At 37.4% G+C, this 24,471-nt stretch overlaps 3 protein-coding genes across 7 annotated transcripts; 2 read left to right on the plus strand and 1 right to left on the minus strand.

Annotated features, from left to right (window-relative positions):
* Positions 1-4,428: 4,428 nt before the first annotated feature.
* On the plus strand, positions 4,429-5,157 carry LOC103945028 (flowering-promoting factor 1-like). Its single transcript, XM_009355532.2, has one exon. The coding sequence runs from the start codon at positions 4,647-4,649 to the stop codon at positions 5,022-5,024; it is 378 nt and encodes a 125-aa protein (XP_009353807.1). The 5' UTR covers positions 4,429-4,646; the 3' UTR covers positions 5,025-5,157.
* Positions 5,158-15,292: 10,135 nt separating this feature from the next.
* On the plus strand, positions 15,293-18,526 carry LOC103944910 (serine/threonine-protein kinase PCRK1-like). Its single transcript, XM_048564631.1, has 4 exons — positions 15,293-15,790; positions 16,619-16,879; positions 17,172-17,294; positions 17,632-18,526. Exons 1-4 carry the CDS (start codon positions 15,401-15,403, stop codon positions 18,190-18,192), a joined length of 1,335 nt encoding a protein of 444 aa, XP_048420588.1. The 5' UTR covers positions 15,293-15,400; the 3' UTR covers positions 18,193-18,526.
* A 452-nt stretch (positions 18,527-18,978) lies between these two features.
* On the minus strand, positions 18,979-21,886 carry LOC125468612 (probable serine/threonine-protein kinase PBL9). 5 transcript variants are annotated; one of them, XM_048564640.1, is made up of 7 exons: positions 21,423-21,886; positions 21,079-21,156; positions 20,530-20,846; positions 20,306-20,441; positions 20,069-20,211; positions 19,860-19,983; positions 18,979-19,660 (listed from the first exon to the last, which is right to left on the minus strand). In XM_048564640.1, exons 2-7 carry the CDS (start codon positions 21,107-21,109, stop codon positions 19,257-19,259), a joined length of 1,155 nt encoding a protein of 384 aa, XP_048420597.1. In that variant the 5' UTR covers positions 21,110-21,156; positions 21,423-21,886; the 3' UTR covers positions 18,979-19,256. The 5 variants fall into 5 exon arrangements, with proteins under 5 accessions (XP_048420597.1, XP_048420595.1, XP_048420599.1 ...); XM_048564638.1 differs by having other exon boundaries at positions 21,058-21,156; XM_048564642.1 differs by having other exon boundaries at positions 21,356-21,886.
* Between the last annotated feature and the right edge of the window lie 2,585 nt (positions 21,887-24,471).

Genomic DNA, 24,471 nt, shown 5'->3' on the forward strand with positions numbered 1-24,471 from the left:
GTGGCGGCAAGAAAGTCTGCTGCGGCTTCTGCTGCTGACTCTGGGGGCATTGCGCGGCTCGATGTCCCATCTGTCCACAAGTAAAACAACCACTACTGCCCCGCCTACACTCGCCAGTGTGCCGATTATTACACATTCGGCAAAATGGGGCCCTACCTCGGCCACCATCACCCTGTCTCTGGCCTCGAGCGCCACCAGTAAATCTACCTCCTCGTCCCTGACCAGTGGCACTGAAACCACCACTAGAAGAGCTAGAACTATTACCACCCCGCTTGAAGTTCTGAGTCTGACGAGGCCCGAGCGACGCTTGACCTTTACCCTTGACATTTTTCTTCTGATTACCATTCTTCTCATCGTCATCACTCTCGCTCGTCATGTTCTCAGAGTCCTCAACTCTCAGCAAAACCTCGTAGAACTCCTGATAAGTATCACAATGAGTAGAGGTCGCCATCGAACGCCACTTCTTTTTAGTGCCTATGCGAAAACGACGAAGCATCTCTGCTGGATTACCAGCAATCTCAGGGTGGTAGCGAGACAAGTCGGTGAACTTCCGATAGTACTCGTTCGCTGTCATCTTCCGCTGTTTCAACTCAGTGAATTCCTGCTTCTTGCGATCGATGTACTCAGGGGGCACAAACCTCCTCTTGAATAACCTAATGAAAACATTCCAGTCAGTCTTCTCGGCTGGAGTCAAACGACGAAGCTCCTGCTCCCACCAGGATGCAGACTCCGTACCCAGAAACCATGAGGTCGTCTCGACCCATCTCTCAACAGGAAGATTCCCCTGATTATTCAATACTCGGAAAGTCTTCTCAATATGCTCTAACCAACGTTCTGCTTCCTCGTGCCCCTCATGACCGTGGAACTTATCCAATTTCAGATTGTACATAGTCTCCAGATGAGTCCTCTGGGGAGGGCGAATAACTGCCTGGATAGTGGTAGCAATAGCTTCCCCCAGCTGAGTAATATCGGGGAAACTAGACTCATCGGAGCGACGTGGTTCCCGACGAGGCGGCATAATTTTGACAGAAGGCACCAAAACCATTAGAATACTCACAAAAGACACAAGACTGCCGAACCTAGGCTCTGATACCAAACTGACACACCCCGACCGAGATCAGGGCGTGCTGGCCGTCACGTGGAAGTGACGTAGCCATGTGCACAATGCGGAAGCTATAGGAAGTAATAAAAAAAAATACGAATAATTTAAAAACTAGCATATATAATGTGATAAGATAAGTGCTAGCGTAAGTAAGACACTGAATTCAGAGCATATAGGCTACAGCAGTCCAAAGAAAATGATACGACAGTAGTACACCCGAAGGTGACCCTACACTGGTGCGTGTCTGTCTAAATGCCGAGACGCCCTCTGCGAAAACCACCGAACCCGCTAAGCTACTAGAACCTGGAGGGGCGCAAAACAAAAGCGTGAGTGGGCAAAAACAAAGCTCTTTGAAAACCATTTAGTAAAATACATTCTAACCCCTCGCCGTAAAACCTGTATACGTCCCAGAAATAAATATATATACGTATGTATAAATATGCCAATCATGCTCAAGAATGTGCTATGTCAAAGCCTTATAATGGTATGCAAGTGCTCAGGTATAAATCACATCAATAGCAAAACGTCTGGCAGCCGGAGTCCCCTAAGTGACCTGTACGGCTGAATCTAGAGCTCAAATCTCAATCTCAATCACTAAACCTGCCCACGAGTCGGAACCACCTATAGTGGTCTGTACGACAGGCCTGGGTGTAATACATATAAACGCTCTAGTGCTACGATCACGTGAAGGCTGTGCGAATAATCGCGGGTCACCTACGAGTCGGAACCACCTATAGTGGTCTGTACGACAAGACTGTGCACCTAACTTGGATCCAAGCTGAGCGTATGGTGCAGGAGGTGAACAACACGTGAAGGACTGTGCCCTACTCTGGGCAGGAGCACTAACACCGGGAGTGCAGGTTATGAGCTCTCTAAGCACCTCTAATCACCATTTAATGCAAAGGTTAAATAATGCTTACCTGGCACTTACCTGCGCGTCCACAGCACCCAATATGCATATGTATATATATATACCACTAATAATGTAACTAACAATGCACAAATAACGATAATCTAATGCATGGCATATGGCAAATGACAATTTAAATCAATTTCTGGGAAATTATAAGTATATAGGTATATACGGAAAACCAAAAGCCCACTCACTGGTATGTGGAAGGGTCGTAGCCCCCCTGCCTTGCGTGAGCACACTCGTCCTCGGGATACGTGTCACCTATATGCGAAAATACTATAAAAACGTTAATTTTAAAGCACATAACCTTCCGTTCAAAATAACTTCTCATACATTGCTCAAAATGGACAATTGAATATACCAACGTGCTCTACACAACCTCAGGATCACAACCATATTTTTAGAAAAAATTTCCACCGCCGCACGCGCCGGCCAAGGCACGGCCACACGCAGGCACGCTGACAGCGTCAACTGACGCCGTTAGGAATATTCTGTCAAAACTGACAGATTCCGTTAACGGCGTCAGGAATATTCCGTCAGAATTGACGGAATATTCCGTCTCCTTCTCCGTTCAATCTCCGACGCCGTCGCCGGCGCCGGAAACTGGAAAACCTGTAAATTACGTTTTCTCGTTCATTTTTCCACCATTTTCCATGATTCTTGCACCATTTTAACCCTTAGAACTAGTAGCACACGTCCATGTAAGTTTTAAGGACTAAAACTCACGAAAACTCACCTGTCACCAACCACCAAAAACGGTCAAACTCGAACCAGGCTAATCCGATGTCCAAACACCTCCAACGAAGCACTCCGAGGCTCCTTGGGACCTCACTAAGATACCTAAGAGCTTCAAAAGTCCAAAAACTAACTAGATTAATCTTGCATGAACAGTGACTAAAACGGACCTTGTGAAATCGACGTGAAAACGTCGAAGTTCTTACCTGATATTGGTATGATCTTGCTCCTCTCGACCTCACGATCTCAACTGTGCCCTTAGTTCCTTCGATCTGTGGTGAAATAGTGTAGTTGTGTGTGTGTCCGTACGAGTTTGAAAGAAGAAGAAGAAGGATAAAGGACTCGGGAGAGAGAGAGAGAGACAGGGAAAGAGACTGAGAGAGGGATAGGGACAATGAGGGTGTGTGTGGGTGGCCCAGCACCTGCCAACACCACACCAAGTAACCAAAAACATAACAAAACAAACTAGGGGTAAAAGGGTCATTTCACCTATGCGTTTCGATAGTTTCGGGACGGGATGTCACATTCAAAGATACTTCTGTTAAAAATAATTTCAATCATTTTAAAAGTACTTCTAAACACACCTAAAAGTTGCATTTTTGCTGCTTTTAACTCAAGCTTTAATTCGACTTTCTTCCACTACAACAAACCAAACACTATAGCAACTTAAAACTTTTGAAAAAGGAAGAAATAGCTCCAATAAAGCAGCCCCAAACAAGCACTATTTTGAAATAGCACATTCCAAAATATCTTTATCTTTGCTTTTAGTGATAAGTAAAAGTGATAATGACGCGCAACAGAATCATATTTTTTGTATTTTTCGTTAGTTTTTTTTATTTTTTATTACAATGTTACACGAGCATCAATAAATTACTTTAATTTACATAAAGAAACTTTTAAGTTCATGGTTAAAAGACGGGTTCTATATCCTTATCACAACTGTTTTAACTCACACACATCAAATATGAGAAAGAGATTCATGAAGCGAGTTTATTTTTTATTGTTACTAAATTACTTTAATAAATATTTCTTGTTTTCTATATTGCCCACTGGTTGTTCCATGTTGGGTTACAACTGAGATATAGCAATTCTATCATTTTTATTTATTTATTTTGATGTTGCTTTTAGCTTTGATTTCTTATTCGAATTGTAATCTAATTACTTAAAGTTAAAGGTCAATCTAAGCAAACATTCATATTCTTACTTGGAGGGCAAGAAATAATCTCATATAAATTAGAGGAAAACTAACGAAAAGTAAAAAAACAAAAACTTTAGTCTTAATGAAAAAAGACAAATAAAGGTGTAATAAATAGTACCATGGAAAAGTATAAATGTGATTTTTTGTTAAAATGAACAGTACCGGAAGTGTATCATTAAAACTCCCATAAATAGGGCCTTACACAGCCCTAGCTACAACATATACAACAAATAAGAGAATTAAATCTTAGAGGGAGAAAGAAAAGTTTATCAAACAAAGAGTGAGGGAGAGAGAGTTTCTGCTAGGCATCTTAACAGTATGACTAGAAGCTAAACCAATGTCAATCCCACAACTCCAAGCAAAGATGCCAAATAATTTTGAAATACTAGGAAGAACAGACTTTTATAAACCACATTTGTATCATATTTCTAATAAATGTGAGACTTACTTGTATTGTAAACCCCACCTCTGTTAGAAAAATGTGTTGAAGGTGATTTCCTTAGCATTACTGCTGACAATTTTGAAATCATTTATACTATTGGTTGTGTCCTTCGGCTAGCTATAAGTAGAATAGGGTTTTACATACTTTCCCTACAAAAGACATAACCATACTTCCTCCTGACCAACCATACTTCCTCTTCTACTCTCCCTGTCGCACATTGCCTTCAATATCTTCACCAGTCCCGTTACACGCAACAATGTCCGGAGTGTGGATATTTGACGAACACGGCGTCGTTCGGCTGATCACGAACCCAACTCGGGAGTCGTTTGAGCAAAAAGAGCCGCCGAATCCGGGCACAGCCACCGCACCTGGTGCTCGGCCCCGAGTCTTGGTCTACCTCCCAGCCAACCAGGTCATCCGCTCCTACCCCGAACTCGAGCAGCGACTCACTGAACTGGGCTGGACTCGCTATCCCAACTCGTGTCGGCCTGACCTCCTCCAGTTCCACCGCTCCGAGAACTCAGTCCATCTCATCTCGCTCCCCAAGAATTTTGCCAACCTCAAGTCCTTCCAGATGTACGACATCGTCGTCAAGAATCGCTCCTTCTTTGAAGTTCGTGACCCTGCTGCATAATATATTTGTGGTGCTTCATCCATCATCAACATGCATATTTCATTCATCATGTAAAATACCAAGTTTGCGTCACCAATTTAACAGTGACAATATGGTAATGATAAGGAGACTAATTTTGTAGACAAAATTTACAAATCAAATGATGTGTTACCAATATAAATGAGCATGTTTATCAATACTTAAGTCATAATTTAATCATCAACTTCCATGTCATTTAGTTTACAAAATTTCGTTTACCAATTTAGTCTCTTTAGCATTACTTATGACAATAATAATAAGGATAATTCTAAGTAGATTAAAATTTTAAAACTAAATTTTAAAATCAATGATGTGTCATCAATAGAAAATAAGCGCTTTAATCAACACTTAAGTAATAAACCAATCATCAACAACCACATCATTTGGTTTACAAAATTTGGTCTTTTTAGTATTACTAGTAAGTAATATTGGTGCATGTTTTTTAATTTTTTGAAGTCAAGTTTTTTAAATTTACATAACTTTGATTCCAGTTTTTTTCAGTCTTTCTTTTTCAATTTTATTATTTGGTGTTTGTGTTTTATTTTTTTAGGGTTAGTTGGTAACTATTTTATTTTATTTTTTTTTAATTTTTGTATTCATTTAAAAAAAATTGATAAATGAAAACTTGTTTGGTTACTTTGAAAATTAAAAAATGAAAAAAAAAAAACTAAAAGCTATTTTCTTGAGTTTCATAATTTAGCTTTCAGTTTTTTTTAATAGAAAAAAAAAAGTTATTAAACAAGTTTTCAGTTTAAAAAGAAAATATAAAAATTAAGTACGAAATGATTATTAAAATAGTTTTTAGTTACTTATTATCTAATTTTCTTGTAAGAATTAGGATAGGGGAAAAGCGATGTGCCACTAGGTCGACAGTGATATTACATAATGAATGTTGTAACAAAAGAAGATAATTGCTGTATGTCAGGTTCTGATATCTTAAGATAAGAAGGAGACTAACCACATACCCAGGGGTATAGGTAAGTCTTCCCCAAAGATACGGTATATCCATTTTGATGGCTTGTTTTAAGTGCTTGCATGCATGTGCCTAAAAGGTTAAAAGGAGAAGCCTTATGATCACAAGCAGTAGCATTTCTCAGACTGAGAGAGTAACAAGCGAGCCCCTGCATGCATTAATGATTGTTAATCAAAACCAAGAAAAAAATCAACTGGGATTATGAAATTTATAGTCACCAAGAACCTGTAGCTAGCTCGCTACCATTTCCTTTTGATTGTTAGTTTCAGAAGGCAGAAGTAATCAGCAGCAAGCTGTAGATTAATGCAGAAGGTATATATGGAATAGTTAAAACACAAGAATATATATGCGCGCTCGCAAAAGCTGCCTTAAGGACTAGGTAGTTGCTGACTTGCTGTGTGATGAAAATAAGGAAAACTAATGAAAAATGTTTGAAAATTTTGAGCTTTAATGATAAGGATAAAATAAAAGGTAAAATGAATAGTATCAGGATTAGATTTTTAATGTAAAAATATGATTTTTCGTTAAAATGAATAGTACTGTAAGCTTTTCGTTAAAATTCCCTTAAAAATATTGAACATAACCCATGTTAATTGTACCATGTATGATGTGGTCATCATTACTGCAAGCTCTCAGTAGTAGTAGAAAACTAGCGCTACAGCTTCGTAAACGCAGATCATATGGTGATATATCCTTTCCTTCCCTGCCTTCCAGCCCATGGGGTATCTCCCACGATGATCCTCGTCATATTCTTTTTATGAATATCCTGATAATCCTCCAATCACATTTAATTATTGTATACTGTGTGATCAGCAATTATTGTAATTTTTTTAATTTAAAATTGAATATAAATAGTATCTGACAATAACTGATCATACGATATACGATGAACAAATATAATTAGAGAATCCGGTAATGATCTTCTCTCGATATCTCTCTCTCTCTCTCTCTCACTTCAATTATCAAAGACTGTTCATCTCACTCTATGGTCAAAGAAAATCAGGTTTGTGCAAAGGTGTGTGGTTCGAATCTTGAAGTGGCCCCATTGGATATGGATCTGGTGGAATCTTCGAGGGCAGACAGCCTGGGAAATGAGATATTGGAGCAATAGAGCACGAAAGAGGAAAATAACTTACACGTTACGTACGAATATACTGTTACTAACTTACTGTTATGTTTTATATTAATAATACAGCACCATGTCTAAGTTTATTTCCACGTAACAAACTAGCTAGCTCGTGATTAGACACATCGAGCTGCTCAATTCAAGAAGGTGTCACAACCATCTGCATAACGTACAGTAATGAATATTTAGGCTCAGCTTTTGGTCAACCTTGATGATACGCTATAGTAGCCTTATTGTTCATCAATTAGATATAAGAATTTTAATGAAAAATTTTCAATGATGTTAATTTTAAAGAAAAATTAAATTTTTACATTAAAAAGTTAATTCTAGTACTATTTTCTTTACCTTTTATTTTGTCCTTATCGTTAAAACTCAAAGTTTTCAAACATTTTTTTATTAGTTTTCCTATTAAATATTGCATTTAACTCTTGTTAATTGGTTAATTATTTCTATATGTGCAAAACATGACAGATTAGTGGAAGTTAGCCAAAGATTATATATCATATCTTATGTGTATGCAATTAGAACAATTGTATACGTTTTAGAGTATGATATTACCAAGGATTAAATACGAGTTTTTATCCTTGTTTTAAATGGTTAACCATTTTGATTATTTTGCATAATTTGACATTAATCTTTTTTTTTAATTAAAAGAAACTTTATTAAGAATGGTTAAGAACTTACATTAGATACGACAAACGTGATATTTAGAGCGATCTTTAGAGCAAACCAAGAGGCCACACATGCCAAAAGAAACAACACAAATTCACAATTAAACAAATAAGAAATATTCCTCAACCATGGAGACCAAAATGCAATCAACATGACATATAACACTCATGAGGACAAAACCTTGCAAGTCGGAGAACTAACGTAAAGTTACCACGAATAAAAGACTGCAACGCCCTCTAATGACCTTGCAATCGTTGAAAAATAAGCGTTCTTATGATTTACCTCCACTAATGTTGAGCCTCCTCCTCATAGTCTTTTACCAAGCGCAAAAATAAAAAAACTACCCACCTCAACTTTGAAACATCTGAAGTTGAGCAGTGAGCCCTAACCGCTACAAATAGTTGTACTCGACAGAGTGAGAGAGTGACCACAACTGCAAAGCTCTACTTGACAAAGTGAGAGAGCAATCATTACCAGAAACGCAGATAAAAGGAGATGTGAAAAATCAAGAAGTATTTCCGTCGATCCAAGACCAAAAGTAGGGGTCGACGGCTTAGAAGTTTTCTTTGTTAGGATTTAATTTTTTTACATTAATCCATGAGTCACTTATGCGTGTGCTACGCATGCACATTGCCCGGCTAGGGGTTTTTTATTTTGACATTAATCTACTTGTGTACACTACTGCACTTATCATTAAATTATTTATTTTGACATTAATCTACTTGTGTACACTACTGCACTTATCATTAAATTAGATAGTGTGAAGACTAGAGTATCAAACTTAGCTTTCCTTTGCTATGTAATTCTGCATGAGCAAAAATGTTCACACTCCAGCAAGTTTTGGAATATTGCAGTGTTTCTTGCCCAGGTGAAGTGGTGAGAGGCGACAAGCTAGTTTTACCTTAGTTTTTTGTAACCCTAGTTTTATACTTATGCGCATAGACAATTAAGAGTTAGGGTTTTAGATGTGTGAAGGCTTGTTGTCAAATGACCCCCAACTATTCATGCTAGTCGACCAACCTACGTGCAAAGAAAAGAAACAAAGGTTAAGGCCCTAAGAGCACTTCCAACTGAAAACACACCTCCGCCCTATTTTTGGATCACAAAGGCTCATCACCCATGTTCATTTTGAGTCCATGTCCAAATCCTTGGCACTAATGTCAGCGAGTGCCTTTTAAGTTTTTTTTTGCCAGGTGTGTGCACCATACGCTCCCAGCTCAAAGAGTGGCGCGACAGATTATGTTGCATGGGTCTCGCCACAACGGTGTATTGGCTACCAACGGCCATTTGACAAAAGGCCAAATCTTAGACTTCTATTTGACACATGGCCAAATCTCAGACCTCTATTACAAATTCTTACTTTAATCCATTGGTTTTTATTATTTTTTGTAATAATAGATTTTAAAAACGTAAAAAAAAAAAAAAAAATATATATATATATATATATTGATAAACATGGACACGTGGCACAATTGTAATCACATATTCTAAATTAATCTTATATGTTCAATAATTGAATTGTACATTAGAAATAAATAAATCATTGTAATTGTCACTACTCACAATGTGTGGAGAGTGAATAGTAACTGTCATGGCAGTTTACTATTTAAATGAATGATATTTCCCAAGTCTAATCCTAGATCCAAATCCACCAAAATGGATGGAAATGCACAAAGGAAGCCCCATATATAAAATGGAGTAAGATTCTCTCCCTTGATCGTATTCTCATTCTTTTCTCTCACCCCCTATCACACTTTGCTTTTGAGAGAGATTAGAAGGAGAGGAAAGAGGAGAGAGATTAGGAGAAAAGAGAATCCTCCTCCGTATAAAATTTACAATCCAAGTTTAGTGGACTAGTTCTATTTTAGTCTTTCATATTCAGTTGTGTTTTAACAATCTTGATTATATGATGAGAGGGTGTGAATTTGGTACCATTTTCAAACAAAGCGGAAATTTATACCACTAAACTCGTATTGATGGATTTAACATAATCTTGCTCAATAAAGTCATGATGGTGTTGGTGAAAAAAAAAGAAAGTAGTGTTTAGTGAGCAAATTGTAATGCCTTCATGACGTATAATCAACTGTGAAAAAAACAGTATTGCCATTAGAATAATGTTATTTAGACTCACGAAATTAATCACACTATTGATGAACCCTCTAGTACAAGTAGGCGTCACATACAATAGCTTATGATCTAATTGACAATATTTTTGCAACGTGATCAGTTTATTAGAATGTGATTAAATTTGTATGTTTAAATAACATTGTTGCTACTTAGCAAATAGTAAAGCAAGATGTGGATTTGAATTAATTTTACAAAATATAAATATTGAAATAATAAACTGTTTATCTATCCATGAACGAATAATCTGCAAATATGACAATATTATCAAACTATGAATTCGGATACAAGTCTTCGAGGAATCGATAAGCAATTAATTGTTTTTGCATGCTCTTTCTAGTGTTATTTTCAAACTAATTTTTCATATGTACGGTTTTAAGATCCGTTGCGAATACTCGTTCTAATTCCACGTACTTTTCTTAACTTCTGGTCAAAAAAAAACCCTTGTAGTGACCTTCTTGTAGGTTTTCAATTTGACTGCTCATGAAGACTCGTTTCTGGTACCCGAGTCATCCTTCTGCTTGTGTATTAAAATTTATGATTCATTGGAAGAAAACTAAATAGAATAAATAAATAAGAAGACATTCTTGACCGCAGTTATCATTAGAAATTCTGTCTTTGACTTTTGAGTCAGCTGGAATTTATCCTCTGTGCAAGTAATTAGTCGATGACAACTTCTCCCACCCACTCCAACAATCCAAGTCTTAAAGGACGACAACATGCACACATCAGTTTGTATAAACGTTCTGGAATCTGCATAATTCCCTAACAACATTTGTTTTACTGAACCAGAGCTTAAAGTCGCTCAAGTATTTGTTGAAATATATAACTTCTCCACACACTATCGGAAGCGCAAGTGATAAAGATGTGAGACCCTATCAATCCAAGTCTCTTTGCAGGTAGGTAGGCAGTGGAAATCAATGTTCAAATTTGAGATTTCTTCCAATATCAATAGAGTATGCAGATGGAACTAATGACTAATGGTTTTGTATGTGTCTGGTTAGTGATTACTAAGAAATTTTTTTATAACCAGCAAAGATCATTTTTAATGTATGTACAGTTAGTACATTAAAATTGTAATCCATGGACTTCTGCATGTATCATTTCTCTCCATGCATACCCATGTTTATGTCAGCAATTTAAATTGTTTAAATTAATTAAAAGATAATTAAAGAAGTTAAGTAAATAAGAATGTGCTAAAATATAAATAACTGATTTAATGCCTGGAATTATGTCCCTGATCTATTAGTTTGTTTCTTATTTGGATGTATTTAAAGTCAATGACGGAGTCAAAAATTTACAATACTAGGCTATATTTCCCTCTTTTCAATCGGACAGGCAAGGGCGGAGGCACTAATAGGCCAGTATAGGCCAAGGCCTACCCTCACTCTTTCAGCCTTTCTTAATATTTAGTATTATATTTATAAAAAAAAATTAGTAGCATACTTCTTAAATGATTCACCAATAATTAAAATAGGGTGAATTGTCAATTTAGTCCTTCAATTATTACCTTTAGTGAAAAGTAGGTCTTTAAACCTTTTTTTTTTTTTTTTTTTTTTGAAAAAATCAGTCCTCAAACTAATAAAATTTGCCAATTTATTCTATGCTAACTTGGGTACAATGACCATCTCCTGGAGCCATCTTTTGAGACCTCGTGATGATATAGTTGTTAATGGTTGAACTAGTACTTTAAATCAATAAAGAATAAATCTAATAATTAACCGTCACATTATGTGGTATCTAAAATATGGCCTAAAAAACATGTCTTCCTAGCATTTTTAATTGATTTGATCATCTTTAATTTAACTACTCTCTATATTAACTAGATATTGGAAGGTTAATTTCAACATGAAAAAGTATGTAGCGCCTCAAAAATTTTAATTAGCTCAAACTCCAAGCATGTATTATACTTTCTTATAAATACTATCTTTTTTTTTTTTTTTTTTTTAACATTTACATGAGGCCCCTCCTCACGTAAAATCATGGCTCTGCCACTACGGACAGGGCGACCTTGATTGTGTGCATCACCTTAATACGAAATGAAAATCATTTGAATCACTTAAGTCATGGCTGTGTGATTTAATATGAACATTTGGACCACTAGATTAAAACTTATAATCAATTAAGAGTGGAATTGTAAATTCAGGTACAAACAAGTCATGAACAAGAAGCTTCTAAAAATTAATCATACTTTCATTTATAATTAATTGTCCATCACATGTTCTCATGTTATAGAAATGTTGTATCACAACATAATTATCAGTAAAATGAAATATATTTTTCATTGTATACAATCAAATTATCATTCAACCATTGATTTCTCGTATAACGTGAATTCTTCACAATATTAATAGTAAAAACTTCTCTATTTTGGGAAGGTTATAATTTTGGTATGTTTCAATTTAAAAAATGGTCTCTCTATTTTGTTTGCCTCATCTAGTATAGGGTCATATAAAAATTATAGGGTGAAATACATTAAGAAAACCCAGAAGCAGAAAACACCCCAACATCACAGAGGCCCCACCTGGAGCTTGGAAGAGATGGTTGATTGAGACTTTGCTGCTGAGGATGCAGCAGAAGGGAATGAGCTGGTTGGGGTCGGGGTGGGAGTGGGTGAAGGCTGAAGAAGGTCAACGAATCGGGGAAGAGGTGAGGGCTGGCGGTGGTTGGTTGCAGGGGAGGTTAGGCTGGGGAAGGAGGTGTCGTCGGGGAGGCTGGGGCTGGATTGGTGGTGGGATTGAAGGGGTGGTCTACCTTTTTTTGATTTTATGTTATTTGTTTTAATTTATTTTCTTTCTAAATTGATTTTCCTTGTGACAAAATTTTGACATTCACATCAGCGTAAATGTGAGTTCTAAGTATGTCAAATCATCATTTAACGGTCATACAAACAAATTGATTAATGAATCTATGACACTGGAACAAATTGTAAATTTGTGTATGACATTGCAATGTTTTAAAACATATGAAGTTGCAATTGTACACAAATTTGAAAATGTAAAATGTAATTTATCCAAAATTAAAACGGAGATAATTTAAATTGTTGGGATCAGTTGCAACCAATGCACCATGTTAGCTCTGCCAAAGGAGTGGGATTTAGTTACCATTGTGAGGACTAGGAGACACGATCATGATATTGCACCCCATTTTTATGGTTAATCAATGTGGGCAGTTGCTTGTAATGCTGGGAAGACGAAGACTCATGAAGAAGATAGTAAAATATCATTGGTGTACATCATCATATATGTTTTTATCCTTGTATTTGGGGCAACCTCCCCCGATATGATGCATTCAGTCACACAACTTATTATCGTTGCCTATCGAGCTGTACATCCTCATGATCAATTCATCATTGTCTGAGAGCAACTCCAACTTACTATGTCAATTGCTGTCCGGGCTATTGATTGAGCAAAAGCAATTATTACTTTAGTAGACAGTAATTGTCCGAGTACATCTTCACCGTATAATAAATTGCCCCATCAATCTGTTTCCCCTCCTTCCTCTCCCCTGCTTTTTCTCAGTGGGGCTATGGTGGCCACTTCTCTTTTGCATGCCTTTTCTTTCAAACCTCACCATCCTCATAGCTAGACGAGAAAAAGGCCAGAGCTTGGATAGTCTGATCAGTTCTTCCCGTCGTTTGTGTCGTCCGATTAGAACTAGACTCGGGGGAAGAAGACCGGAGTTTGGATCTATTGATGGAGACGAAGACATCTTAGGTTATTGTAATGACCTAGCAACTCCAAAATAATAGTCTTTCACCGAAATAATCATTCAAAAAAGATCTCGCCAAATGAATAGTTTTAATCATTTTACTAACGTTTTAAAATAAAACGTAAAAAAGAAGTAGGTAGCCTCTATATGCTCGATTAACAAAGATTAACATGTTAAATTATTAGATTATTAACCTAAATAACACAAATGCATTAAGCATGGGTATAAAAATGCATAATTTTATACCATATTTTTAAAGGAAAACTAATTAAAAGTGTTTGAAAATTTTGAGTTTTAACGATAAGGACAAAATAAAGGGTAAAGTGAATAGTAGTAGGATTGACTTTTTAGTGTAAAAATGTGATTTTTCGTTAAAATGAACAGTACTGGTAGTTTTTCGTTAAAGTTTCATATTTTCAAAGGAATGACTTTGCGCACGCATTTCTAGAAGCCATGGACAGCAGGACAAGTTTGAGGATAAAGAAAGAGAGACTTGGAGGTGACCAAACAACCGAATTCGGATTCGGATTTTTTTTGTAAGGATTTTAGGAGTTCGTGAATCATATCTGTTTATCGTACATCGTACTTTCATGAATCATTTTAAATATTTATTATTTAAAATTAAATACAAACAATACTTGATATAAACTGATTGCACTATATACAAAATAAACAAACACGATTTACGAATCACCAGAATCTTCACCAATTATCCTCATCAAAAGGATTATTGTTGGCAAACAACTTGACCTAATCAAAATTCAAAAGACCAAACCAGCAGACATGTAAAACACCTATTATACCCTTCAACGAACTAATGGGGGGCCCTCTAACAAAAGCTGACACGTCAGAGCAGCAAAATCTGCAGTCGCTCGTGATCCACTGCAAAAACGACACACAAAATACAACAAAAGAGAAAATAAATAGATAGAGAAAAAATGTGAAACACTTCCACATGGTGGAGGCTAAACTAAATCATTGTCAATTGAAACAATATTTCCAGTCTGTATGGTTACTTGGCACATCAAATATGTCGTTATGAATTTATAAAAGTATTGAGAATACGTGGGCATTTAGTGAAAAATAGAATGAGATTCGTCTTCCAAATAGAAACGATAAACGACATTTGAAAAATTTATGATAATATTTTTGAAGTGTTAATAAGAATTTTCTCGATAATTTCTTTCATTTTTTTTGTCTGAAATACATAAGCTTAAACTGAACTTATTTTTCTAGCGAGCTTAATATTTGTTCGACCCTGGCTCATTTATTTTTACAAATCCAACTTGACCAAGTCAAAAACAAAGCGGACGCGAGTCGAAGTTCAACCGATTACATCCCTACCAAAAACTAGCTTGTTTCGATTATTGTACTCCAATGTTGCCTTCATGTAAAAACAACCCACTTTTTTGTTGGCATCTGCCTTTTTTGAGAAATTTTTTATGAAAAAACGTTTCGATACATAAAATATCATAAAAAAAGTAATTGAATATTTAAAATAATTTTTTTAATTAATTATATTATAATATTTGATGTAATAGGGATGTTCGCGTCACGTCAAAAATCTCGCTTTTTTATTTTTTTCTCAACAAAATCGCGGCCCAATTTCTGAAAATTCAGCATTTTAAAATATAAAGACAAAAATACATTGTCCACCTTCGTCGGTCTGACTTGTGATCCAATTCCAAGCCCCTCTCTCTTGACGCTTTCTCTCTGCAACTTTTGAAGTTCGCCGGATTTTCTTCTGAGCTGATGAAGTGCTTCCATTTCACTAATGGGGAGGGGCGGGACAACGAGGAACCCGGCGTCGTTCCCCGGGCGACGTCGAAGGTGTCGTGGGTGCGCTCCCTCAGTGTGGCCTCCAGCAGCTACGGCACCACTCGGCGGTCCGAGTTCGACTCGGACTCGAGGGACCTGTCCGACTCTGTGGCGTTCCAGGAGCTGCTGAGTCTGCGGCGGGCCAATGCTCTGAGGGTGTTCACGTTCTCGGAGCTGAAGGCGGCGAGCAGGGGGTTCAGCAGGGCGTTACTGATTGGAGAAGGAGGTTTTGGGTGCGTTTACAGAGGAATCGTCAGAGGCTGTAATGTCGGCGACGGGAAAATGGACGTTGCTATCAAACAGTTGAATCGGAATGGCTTCCAGGCATGCTCTTTGATCCCCTTTCAATTTTTGCTTTGAATTTTTGGGTTTGTAATTGTAAAAACTGTTGATGGTTTTGTGAAAAGTTTGGAATTTTTAGTGTTTTAATAACTAGAAAAATGTTGTATGGGATTGCAGTTTTACAAATTTTTATTTGGCAATTTTGTATATTTTTATTTGAATTTCTCAAGCCTTTCACTTTAACTGTTTGGGAATCAATTTTTTTCAGTGTTCACCTTTGTGCTTTTTTTTTTCTTCTGTGGCTTTTGCTTTGTGGATTCTGCTTTGTTTTTGTTTCTTGTAAATTTGTGGGGTTGGAGTTGGAAAGTTCGCTTGAATTAGAGTTATGATTTGTATCATTTCAGCTAGTTGAATTCGGGTTGGGGGACGGCAAACTTGAGCGATAAACCATAAATTTAGAAAGGAGTCGTGATTCTAAAGTATAAAGCTTGTTAACATTGCTGGTATACTGACCGTTGTATAGATTTAGGGCTCGTTTAGAACTGCTTTTAAAATGGCTGAAAGCTTTTTCTGTGAAAATGTTTTTAATGCAAGTGAATCAATGAAAAGCACTTCGAAGTGCTTTTGGAACCTAGAAAATTATCTCTAAAAGTGTTTTATGTCATTTTAAAAGCACTTCCAAACGAGATCTTATGCTGCAAGTGTGTTTTGCTTGTAGAATAATTTGATTAGTGGTTGGTTTCGATTAAGGATTTATTTGAACGGTCTGAATGTAGCTTTACTTTACATGCTCTATATTTGAGATTGTAGGTTTTCAAGTTTTTGAGGTTGTCTAACGGGGGTTGCAGTATTTTACATTCTAGTATTCAGGGGCATAAGGAATGGATTAATGAAGTAAACTTGTTGGGCGTTGTCAAACACCCAAATCTTGTTAAGTTAGTAGGATACTGTGCAGAAGATGATGAAAGGGGGATTCAACGGCTATTGGTTTATGAACTTATGCGTAATAAAAGCTTGGAGGACCATCTATTGGTTCGATCTTCATCATCTCTCCCATGGATGACAAGACTAAGAATTGCTCAAGATGCAGCCCGCGGATTGGCATATCTACATGAAGAGATGGATTTTCAGGTACGCTATATTGTTTACTTTTTATATCAAAAATACGCTACATGAAGACACTGTTCTCACGTTATATACATTGTCTGTAGTGCATTTCTAACTAACTTAGCCTAAATCCCTTGGCACTTGCAAATCCCTCCTCCAAACAGTCTTTTATGCCTAAATTTTCCCATTTATATAGCAGATGATATCTGCAAGTAAATGCTTCCCATTACTTTTCTTATATCCGGTAGCCTGTATTTTGTTTAGGTTACTTAGCTGTTCGCTGATATGATTTGGATCTTCCTTGTAACTGGTGCAGCTAATATTCCGCGACTTTAAACCATCAAATATTCTGCTAGATGAGGACTTCATTGCAAAGCTTTCAGACTTTGGACTAGCCAGGCAGGGACCTCCGGAGGGGACAAGTCACGTTTCAACAACAGTAAGTTGTATTATCTTTTGGGTAGAGCAGTTTGTCTTTCTGGAATGTATTTGGGCAGATCGTGCTCTTTAGGTGTTGGGAGTTTGGGACACAAGTCACTCGTTTCAGTGTTTCACCAAGGAGATATTAGTGATAAAAGTAAAAGTAAATGGTTGTCTGAAGATTCTAGGCCCTCTTTGCCACTTCCAAAATTTCTTGAAAAACTTAACCCATGGCTACCCTCTTGTGAAATGGGACCTGTTAATGGTGGAAACCAACTTCTTTACTTGTTTCTGGTGAATTATAAGTCCTACATCCTGGGAAATGCATTACTTACCATGAATATTTGCTTTTATAGGTTGTGGGAACAGTAGGTTATGCGGCTCCTGAATATGTACATACGGGGAAGCTGACTGCTAAAAGTGATGTGTGGAGCTTCGGAGTGGTTCTGTATGAGCTCATCACAGGAAGGAGGGCGGTGGAGAGAAATTTGCCCCGCAGTGAGCAAAAGCTTTTGGAATGGGTCAAGCCCTATGTTCCAGACTCAAAGAAATTCCACCTTATTTTGGACCCTCGGCTTGAAGGACAGTATTGCATCAAATCAGCTCAAAACCTTGCATCATTAGCTAACCGGTGTCTATCAAAACAACCAAAGTCTCGCCCAAAAATGAGTGAGGTGGTTGGGGTTTTGGGATGCATCATAGATGAGCTGTCACCTCAAGACGAAGTAGTCCCTGAACCTGTGATTGAAACAGAAGAATCAAATGAAGAAACCGTGGAGGAGACTGAGATCGAGTCTAACAAACAAGGAAACAAAAAGAGGGTTTTCGACATAAAAGACATGGTTAACTTTAGAAACAAATCTATTGGGAAGTTGGATTGGAGAAACTGGACCCCGGGTTTGATAAGAACTTGGTGATCAAGCATTCAGCCAGCCTGTAGCAGAAAAGAACCAACAGGCGCATTTCGACCTTGACATTGAGAACAACAGATACTTGTTGTTCAAATCTTACGGAGGTACAGGATTCCAATCCATTCTTTTTCTTTTTCAGTAGATGGTTGTAAATATAATTTGTAGAAGGACGCTGCACATTTGAGGCACGCGTCCGTTTCATTAATGCACAAAATGTGTGGCACAAGTTCATTCTCTCTTCCGTGTAACAAGGACTCACCGTCGTAGAGGTGAGCGGGAACGATGGCAGTCCAATGTCAAATGAGTTTTGTAATCCAAATGTGAAATCTTTCATTATAGATGTCTCTACGTTCAAAGAAGAATTCAAATTACAGCAAGCTCACTGCACTCCCGTATATGGTTTCTTTGAACCATTACAAGGAGGCCTTGAGGCCCAAGCCCAAAAACGATAGAATATCCCTGGGCCTAATTAAGCCCAAGGAAACATCCCTGACCAAGCAGGACCTCATTTTCTTACCGAATGACATGACCAGTAGTACTGCTACACATGTCCATTTTCGATGTCGTCCGTGAGCTTTTGCTCTAGGGTTCTCCTCGGCAGCTCTCCTTGGGTTCCCTCATTTGAGATTCCTGTGGAACAAGATCAAGGGCCATCCTGGAACGCAATGAGTTGAAAAGAAAGATCCTAATTCCTAACCAGTTGAGCAATGCTTGCATACTTGTTTACTGTTTATTATTGTTGATTACTTGAGTTTTCATGCTTTTGAGAAAAATATGGAAATAAAGAGAAGGTTAAAAAAAATGCAGCTATGCAGGAAATGGAACAGCTAAAGTTACAATTTGGTGATTAAGAAGATACAGCATCGTTACAAGCTCACCTAATTTGGCAAGAAAAGGCTGAAATTTGAATAACATTTAGCCGGAATAAACTGTACGATCACGGACAAACATTCGTATATTGCAGCAGCGTTTTCCATTTACTTCGACTCTATTGTGAAGCGTAAAGTGGGGAAGCAGAGGGCCGAGGATAGGCGACAGTATTCGTTGCCTTGTTAGCTGCCCTTAAGGCATCATCTGCTGGTGCTGCTGCGCGCTTGGTTTTTGCTAGCATCGTCTGCACTTCGTCTGCGCATCCTTTGACCATTACTCTGAGTGCCTCCGGTGGCATTAGAATCTTGTAGTTGTTCGAGTGCAGTTACAACCTCGTCCATGTTTGGCCTGAGCTTGGATTCTGTGGATATGCATCGTGCTGCAAGGGTTGCCGCCTTGTGAGCTCCGTCCATTGAATACTGACCTTCCAGACGGTTGTCAATGACGCGAAAGATCTTACCCTTGTCTGCCAAGAAGGGTTTAGCCCACTCCACCAGATTGTGCTCTCCGGATGGCCGATTCTTGTCAACTGTTCTCTGGCCGGATAAAATCTCCAATAAAACGACTCCGAAACTATATATGTTGCTCTTGGCAGTTAGATGACCTGGAATTAGTGAAAAGTGGAGCCGTTACACGGGCATCGATTTTGATATACGCTAATCAGGAATATGAACCAAAGCACATGGCAAGATTCCAAGTTGAATTGTCAAAAAAAACTAGAGATTCTAAGTCAGTTGACCACTTAAAATTAACATAAAACTCTCGGATCGGAGATGCCAACGGGCGGAATCGAAGTATAATACCTGTGGCTAGATATTCTGGAGCACCGTATCCGTAGGTACCCATGACCCTCGTAGAGACATGGCTTTTATCACCCGTTGGCCCGTCCTTGGCCAAACCAAAGTCGGAAAGTTTTGCATTGTAGTTCTGGAATCATATCACAAATCAAAGACATTCTCAAGGATATCACAAATCAAAAATATTGCAATGAACACATTCGATAGTCACATACCGAATCAAGCAGGATGTTTGACGTCTTGAAATCTCGGTATATCACTTTTGTTTCAGCACTGTGAAGAAAAGCAAGCCCCTTTGCAGCACCAAGGGCAACCTTCATGCGGAGGTTCCAAGAAAGAGGTTGGAAATAAGAGCCTCCTGGTACAATATCAGTTCAAGACTTGTCAACACATTAATTTCTCAAAACAATCTCGTTTCAAAGGCATCCAGACATGTTGCTAAACGAACTTACTCCTGAACAAATGGTTTTCCAAGCTGCCTCCGGGCATGAACTCGTACACCAGAAGTCGGTGTTCATCCTCCAAGCAGTAGCCGATTAGTTTCACGAGATTCGGATGATAGAGCTGTCCTAGATAATTCACTTCTGCCTATAAAACCCAAATGGAAGCAAACCGTAAGTCATAACTGCGCAAGTTTTCGTTCTGTGAGAAGTATACAGTCGGGAAAAGAACTCACCAACCACTCTCGGTGACCCTGAAAACTTTCTTGGTTAAGCCGTTTCACAGCCAAATCTATGCCACTCCCGGGCTTTGCAGCAGTGAACGAATTTTCATCAATCCACCCCTTGAAAACTGAACCGAATCCACCTTCTCCCAACACACTATCAGGACGGAAATTCCTGGTGGCCAATTTGAGGTCATTGTAACTAAAGCTCTTCAGATTGGGAGACTTCAAGATCTCGCCCTCACTCCGAGGAGTTGGAGGTGCCGAAAATGATGAGACCTTACTGCTTGTGCTGCTGAGGTCCCCATCATTGCTAACACATTTTGAACCTGCACAAGTAAACGTGAAGCGGAAATCAATTTACAGCCCCCGCCAAGGCATCGATAAGAAAACACACAACTGAACCGAAATCAAGCAAGCTCGCAAGTGATGGATTGCCCTGGCGGATAAGGCCTTCTTCAATCCACTGTTTCCCGGGTTCAAACATCCCCATGGAGTAATAATATCGATTGTAATAAAAATAAAAAATAAAGCAAGTACCAGTATTAACAGAGCTCTCAACTTTGATTCGGGCGCTCAGGCAGATCCCCATGAAACCTAACTCTAGAAAAACCAACCAGCTTTTTTCAAATTCTCCACCTGCAGATCACACAAATTTTGTTTCAGCTGAAAGCACTTCAGATGAACTTCAAAACTGACAGATCTAGAGTGAAAGCAGTAACTTTTCAACCCGAAAAAAAGGAAAATAACAGAAAAAGTTGGTATCAAAGCTTTCAAAATTGACTGGTTTTAACTGAAAATTCAATTTGTTTCTCTCCGAAACAAGAAAGAAACTTACTTTCTAAATCTAAATAAAAAATTAACAAAAACCCATGAACTACAACACCATGAACCCAAAAAGCAACCTCTTTATTTTTTTTTCGAAAACTGGAATGGAATCAGAGAGATAGAGAACAGAGAGGGAGGTGGGCTGTTTATGCTTTTTAGTGTGCTGGTTTCTACTTTCCAATGCGCAGAGACGCAGAAAAGAAAGAGGTTTTTTGTTCTGAGTAGGCGCAAGTTGACTTAAAGCTTTTGGTTTGATGGAGCGAGGATTGGGCTGTGAAGGAAGGTGGGGAGCAATGCATTGATGGCGAGCTGGTCCCGCTAGCTCTTCAGCTCAACGTTTTCTACTGCTCTGTTTTTTGGTTTTGCTCTCTCGCTCTCTCTTTCTCTCGCCTCTCTCTCTCTCCTCCTCTTGCTCTGTATTATTCAGTCGATGCAGTGCAGATAAGGCTGCTCATATCTGCTTAATCTTTCTTTTAGCCGTTTGATTGGGTTTTCAAAGATCCCAATCTTCCAAGCATGAGAAATGAGTGAGATGGCTCGGCTTTAGCCTTGGAGCTTTGGCACTCTACAACTTAATTTAATTTAGCACTGAATTTTTGTGTCCTTTTCTTTTTCAAATTTGATTAAGTGTCCATTTCAAAAGAAAATTTTGGTTAATTGTCCACCTTCTATGCACATGCACGTGAGAGTTATTGGATACCGTATCGTGGGAGAGAAAAATAGAAAAAATGGTGTGCTGCAAAAGCAGAAAATGATGCATATAAAACTTAGGGTAGTGCACTCGTTCTTATCTCTTCACTCATGTTTTAATAAAAATTTAATTGCAAGTTTGTCTATTCGTAAAATAATTAATAAAGACTTTAAAAGATATAATTAATAATATGTTGGGTGCGAAAAGGTAATAGGAGTCAGGAGCCCTAAACTTACATTAAGCTGTGAAAGGAATGGACAATATATAAGCAGAATTCACAAAAAAGACATAAAGAACGAGGATAGAAGAAATTCCAGAATGAAAAAATGTGGATGCCTTTTCTAATGAAAGGGTAAGAAGCTAACAACTAATAATGATTGGATATTGATGGTAGTTAGTAGGGTGCTTAATCACAAAACAGCAAAACATTTGGAGAGTCATTCATTTGCTGGTAGATATTTGTCGAAAAAAACTTCGTTGTTGAGGAAATAACATTTCAATTTTTTGGGAACAGTAGTGGATGGGGCATTTTAATGGTTGAGAGTTAAACAATAACGATATTAAGTTAGATATTATATTAGTATGTTGAGAGTTGAATTAGTACTCCATTGTTTTTAGCTTTAATGGTTGGTGGCAAAATATATGGAGGGGGCAGATAAGAAAAGACTGGTGGGCATGGTAGCACTTCTCTTTTAAGCTAAAATATTGTCGTACAAAAGAAAACCACTTTATAATTAACAAAATATTATCAAAATTTAATAGTAGTATAAACCTAGCACCCAACAAGAAAATATGTTAAAGTAGCCTCATATTATCTGCAAAACATGTTCTATTCTTGCATCATGAATTAAAATATGTTAATATAATTCAAGTGGGCAAACATACCATCACTTGCAATCCATCCATCAATAAGTTCATCAATTTCTTTTGACCCATTTTTGTTTGTTTGCATATTACACGTGTATATAACGTTTTGCTTATAAAAATCGGTTAGTAATTATCATTGAAAGAAATGATTATGAAGGGAAAATAGTTTGCGGTTTGTTTGATTAAGATTGTATATATGCAATTATATGTGGTTAAGAAGGGTTAATTATGTTTTGAACCCTCTTGATTGGTGTTAGTGATAGTTTTGTCATTGTCTTTCAAAAGTCGGCAAAAAAACTGAAACCTAATCACTGTCCCCATCTCCTAGTCCCAAGTGAATTTGCTATGTCTACCGACATGCCTTATAAACAACAAATAAGAACTTTCCTTTTAAAGGAAACCTTAACCTTCTGAGAGATAAATAAAAATGTGCATCCATCTTTGGCGCCATGACACATATTAACTATGGATGTGTCCAGAAGACACAGAAACAGAGGGTACCACTCTCCCATCCAAAGCAAAAAATAGGGTCACCGAGTGTTCCATTCAAGAGTAACGTTAATTTGACAAAGAAAACTTTTAAACGTCATGATCGCATTTAGGGGTGGTTCGGTATGGGATACCATACCGAAACTAGTATCCCGAATCCCAAACCGAAAATTTTCGGGATGGGAATTTGAAGACCAATCCCAAACCAAATTTTCGGGAATCCCAAATTTCGGGAATCCCGAAATATTTTCGGGATTTTGGGACAAATTGGGAATCCCAAATTGAAATATGAAATTATGAATTGTTCTTCAAATATATAATTCAAGAACACATTCATGAACTAGGAATTTCATTTCATTCACACTACCATTTAATTGAACACTGGCATGCTTGACTATTTTTATCATAGTCAAAATTCAAATTAATTAAATCCTTTTTGCAATCTGTTGAGAGACAAAAGAATCAAGCATTCTGAAATCATCAGCCCTAGTAGCAGCAATAATAATATCCACATGAATATCAAACAGAATATGAAAAATATGCAAGGTGTAGGGCATTCCAGGTTGCCGAGTATGAATTAGAAACTACTAGCATCAATTATAAAAGAATAATATATATATGTATAAATATATATATATATATATATATATATATAAAATAATAATTAATATTATATATTTTCGGTTTGGTATGGGATTCCCGAAATATCGAGAAGCCAATCCCGAATCCCATACCGAAATTTTGGGATTGGTTTGGGATAGCATCCCGAAAATTTCGGGAATTTCGGTTTGGGAAATTTTTGGTTTGGGATCGGGATTTTTTCGGTTCGGTTCGGGATTTTCGGGAATTTTTTCCACCCCTAATCGCATTGTCATGTAATAGTACTTATCTATGTATTATATAATATGATATAATACTAATAAATAGAGATATACATATTACAATATGACCAGCTTAGTAATATCACATCACAATATAACGATCATATTAAAAAACTTATCAGTTGATAGTTTCATGGACGAGAACCAATAATGATATAACCACTTAAAGGATTGTTTTTACCAATGTTTATAGGACAT

The sequence above is a fragment of a genome, unplaced genomic scaffold (assembly GCF_019419815.1).
Source record: "Pyrus x bretschneideri cultivar Hongxiangsu unplaced genomic scaffold, Pyrus_bretschneideri_v1 Contig39, whole genome shotgun sequence".
NCBI lineage: Eukaryota > Viridiplantae > Streptophyta > Magnoliopsida > Rosales > Rosaceae > Pyrus > Pyrus x bretschneideri.

Coding starts and splice junctions, on each gene's coding strand:
- LOC125468612 (XM_048564638.1), bottom strand. CDS start 21,109: ATGGGGATCTGCCTGAGCGCCCGAATCAAAGTTGAGAGCTCTGTTAAT. Junction 19,984..20,068: donor CAAACATCCTGCTTGATTCG/GTATGTGACTAT, acceptor ATATGATTCCAG/AACTACAATGCAAAACTTTC. Junction 19,661..19,859: donor TCCAGAATATCTAGCCACAG/GTATTATACTTC, acceptor CACTAATTCCAG/GTCATCTAACTGCCAAGAGC.
- LOC103944910 (XM_048564631.1), top strand. CDS start 15,401: ATGAAGTGCTTCCATTTCACTAATGGGGAGGGGCGGGACAACGAGGAA. Junction 15,791..16,618: donor TGAATCGGAATGGCTTCCAG/GCATGCTCTTTG, acceptor TCTAGTATTCAG/GGGCATAAGGAATGGATTAA. Junction 17,295..17,631: donor CAAGTCACGTTTCAACAACA/GTAAGTTGTATT, acceptor TTGCTTTTATAG/GTTGTGGGAACAGTAGGTTA.
- LOC103945028 (XM_009355532.2), top strand. CDS start 4,647: ATGTCCGGAGTGTGGATATTTGACGAACACGGCGTCGTTCGGCTGATC.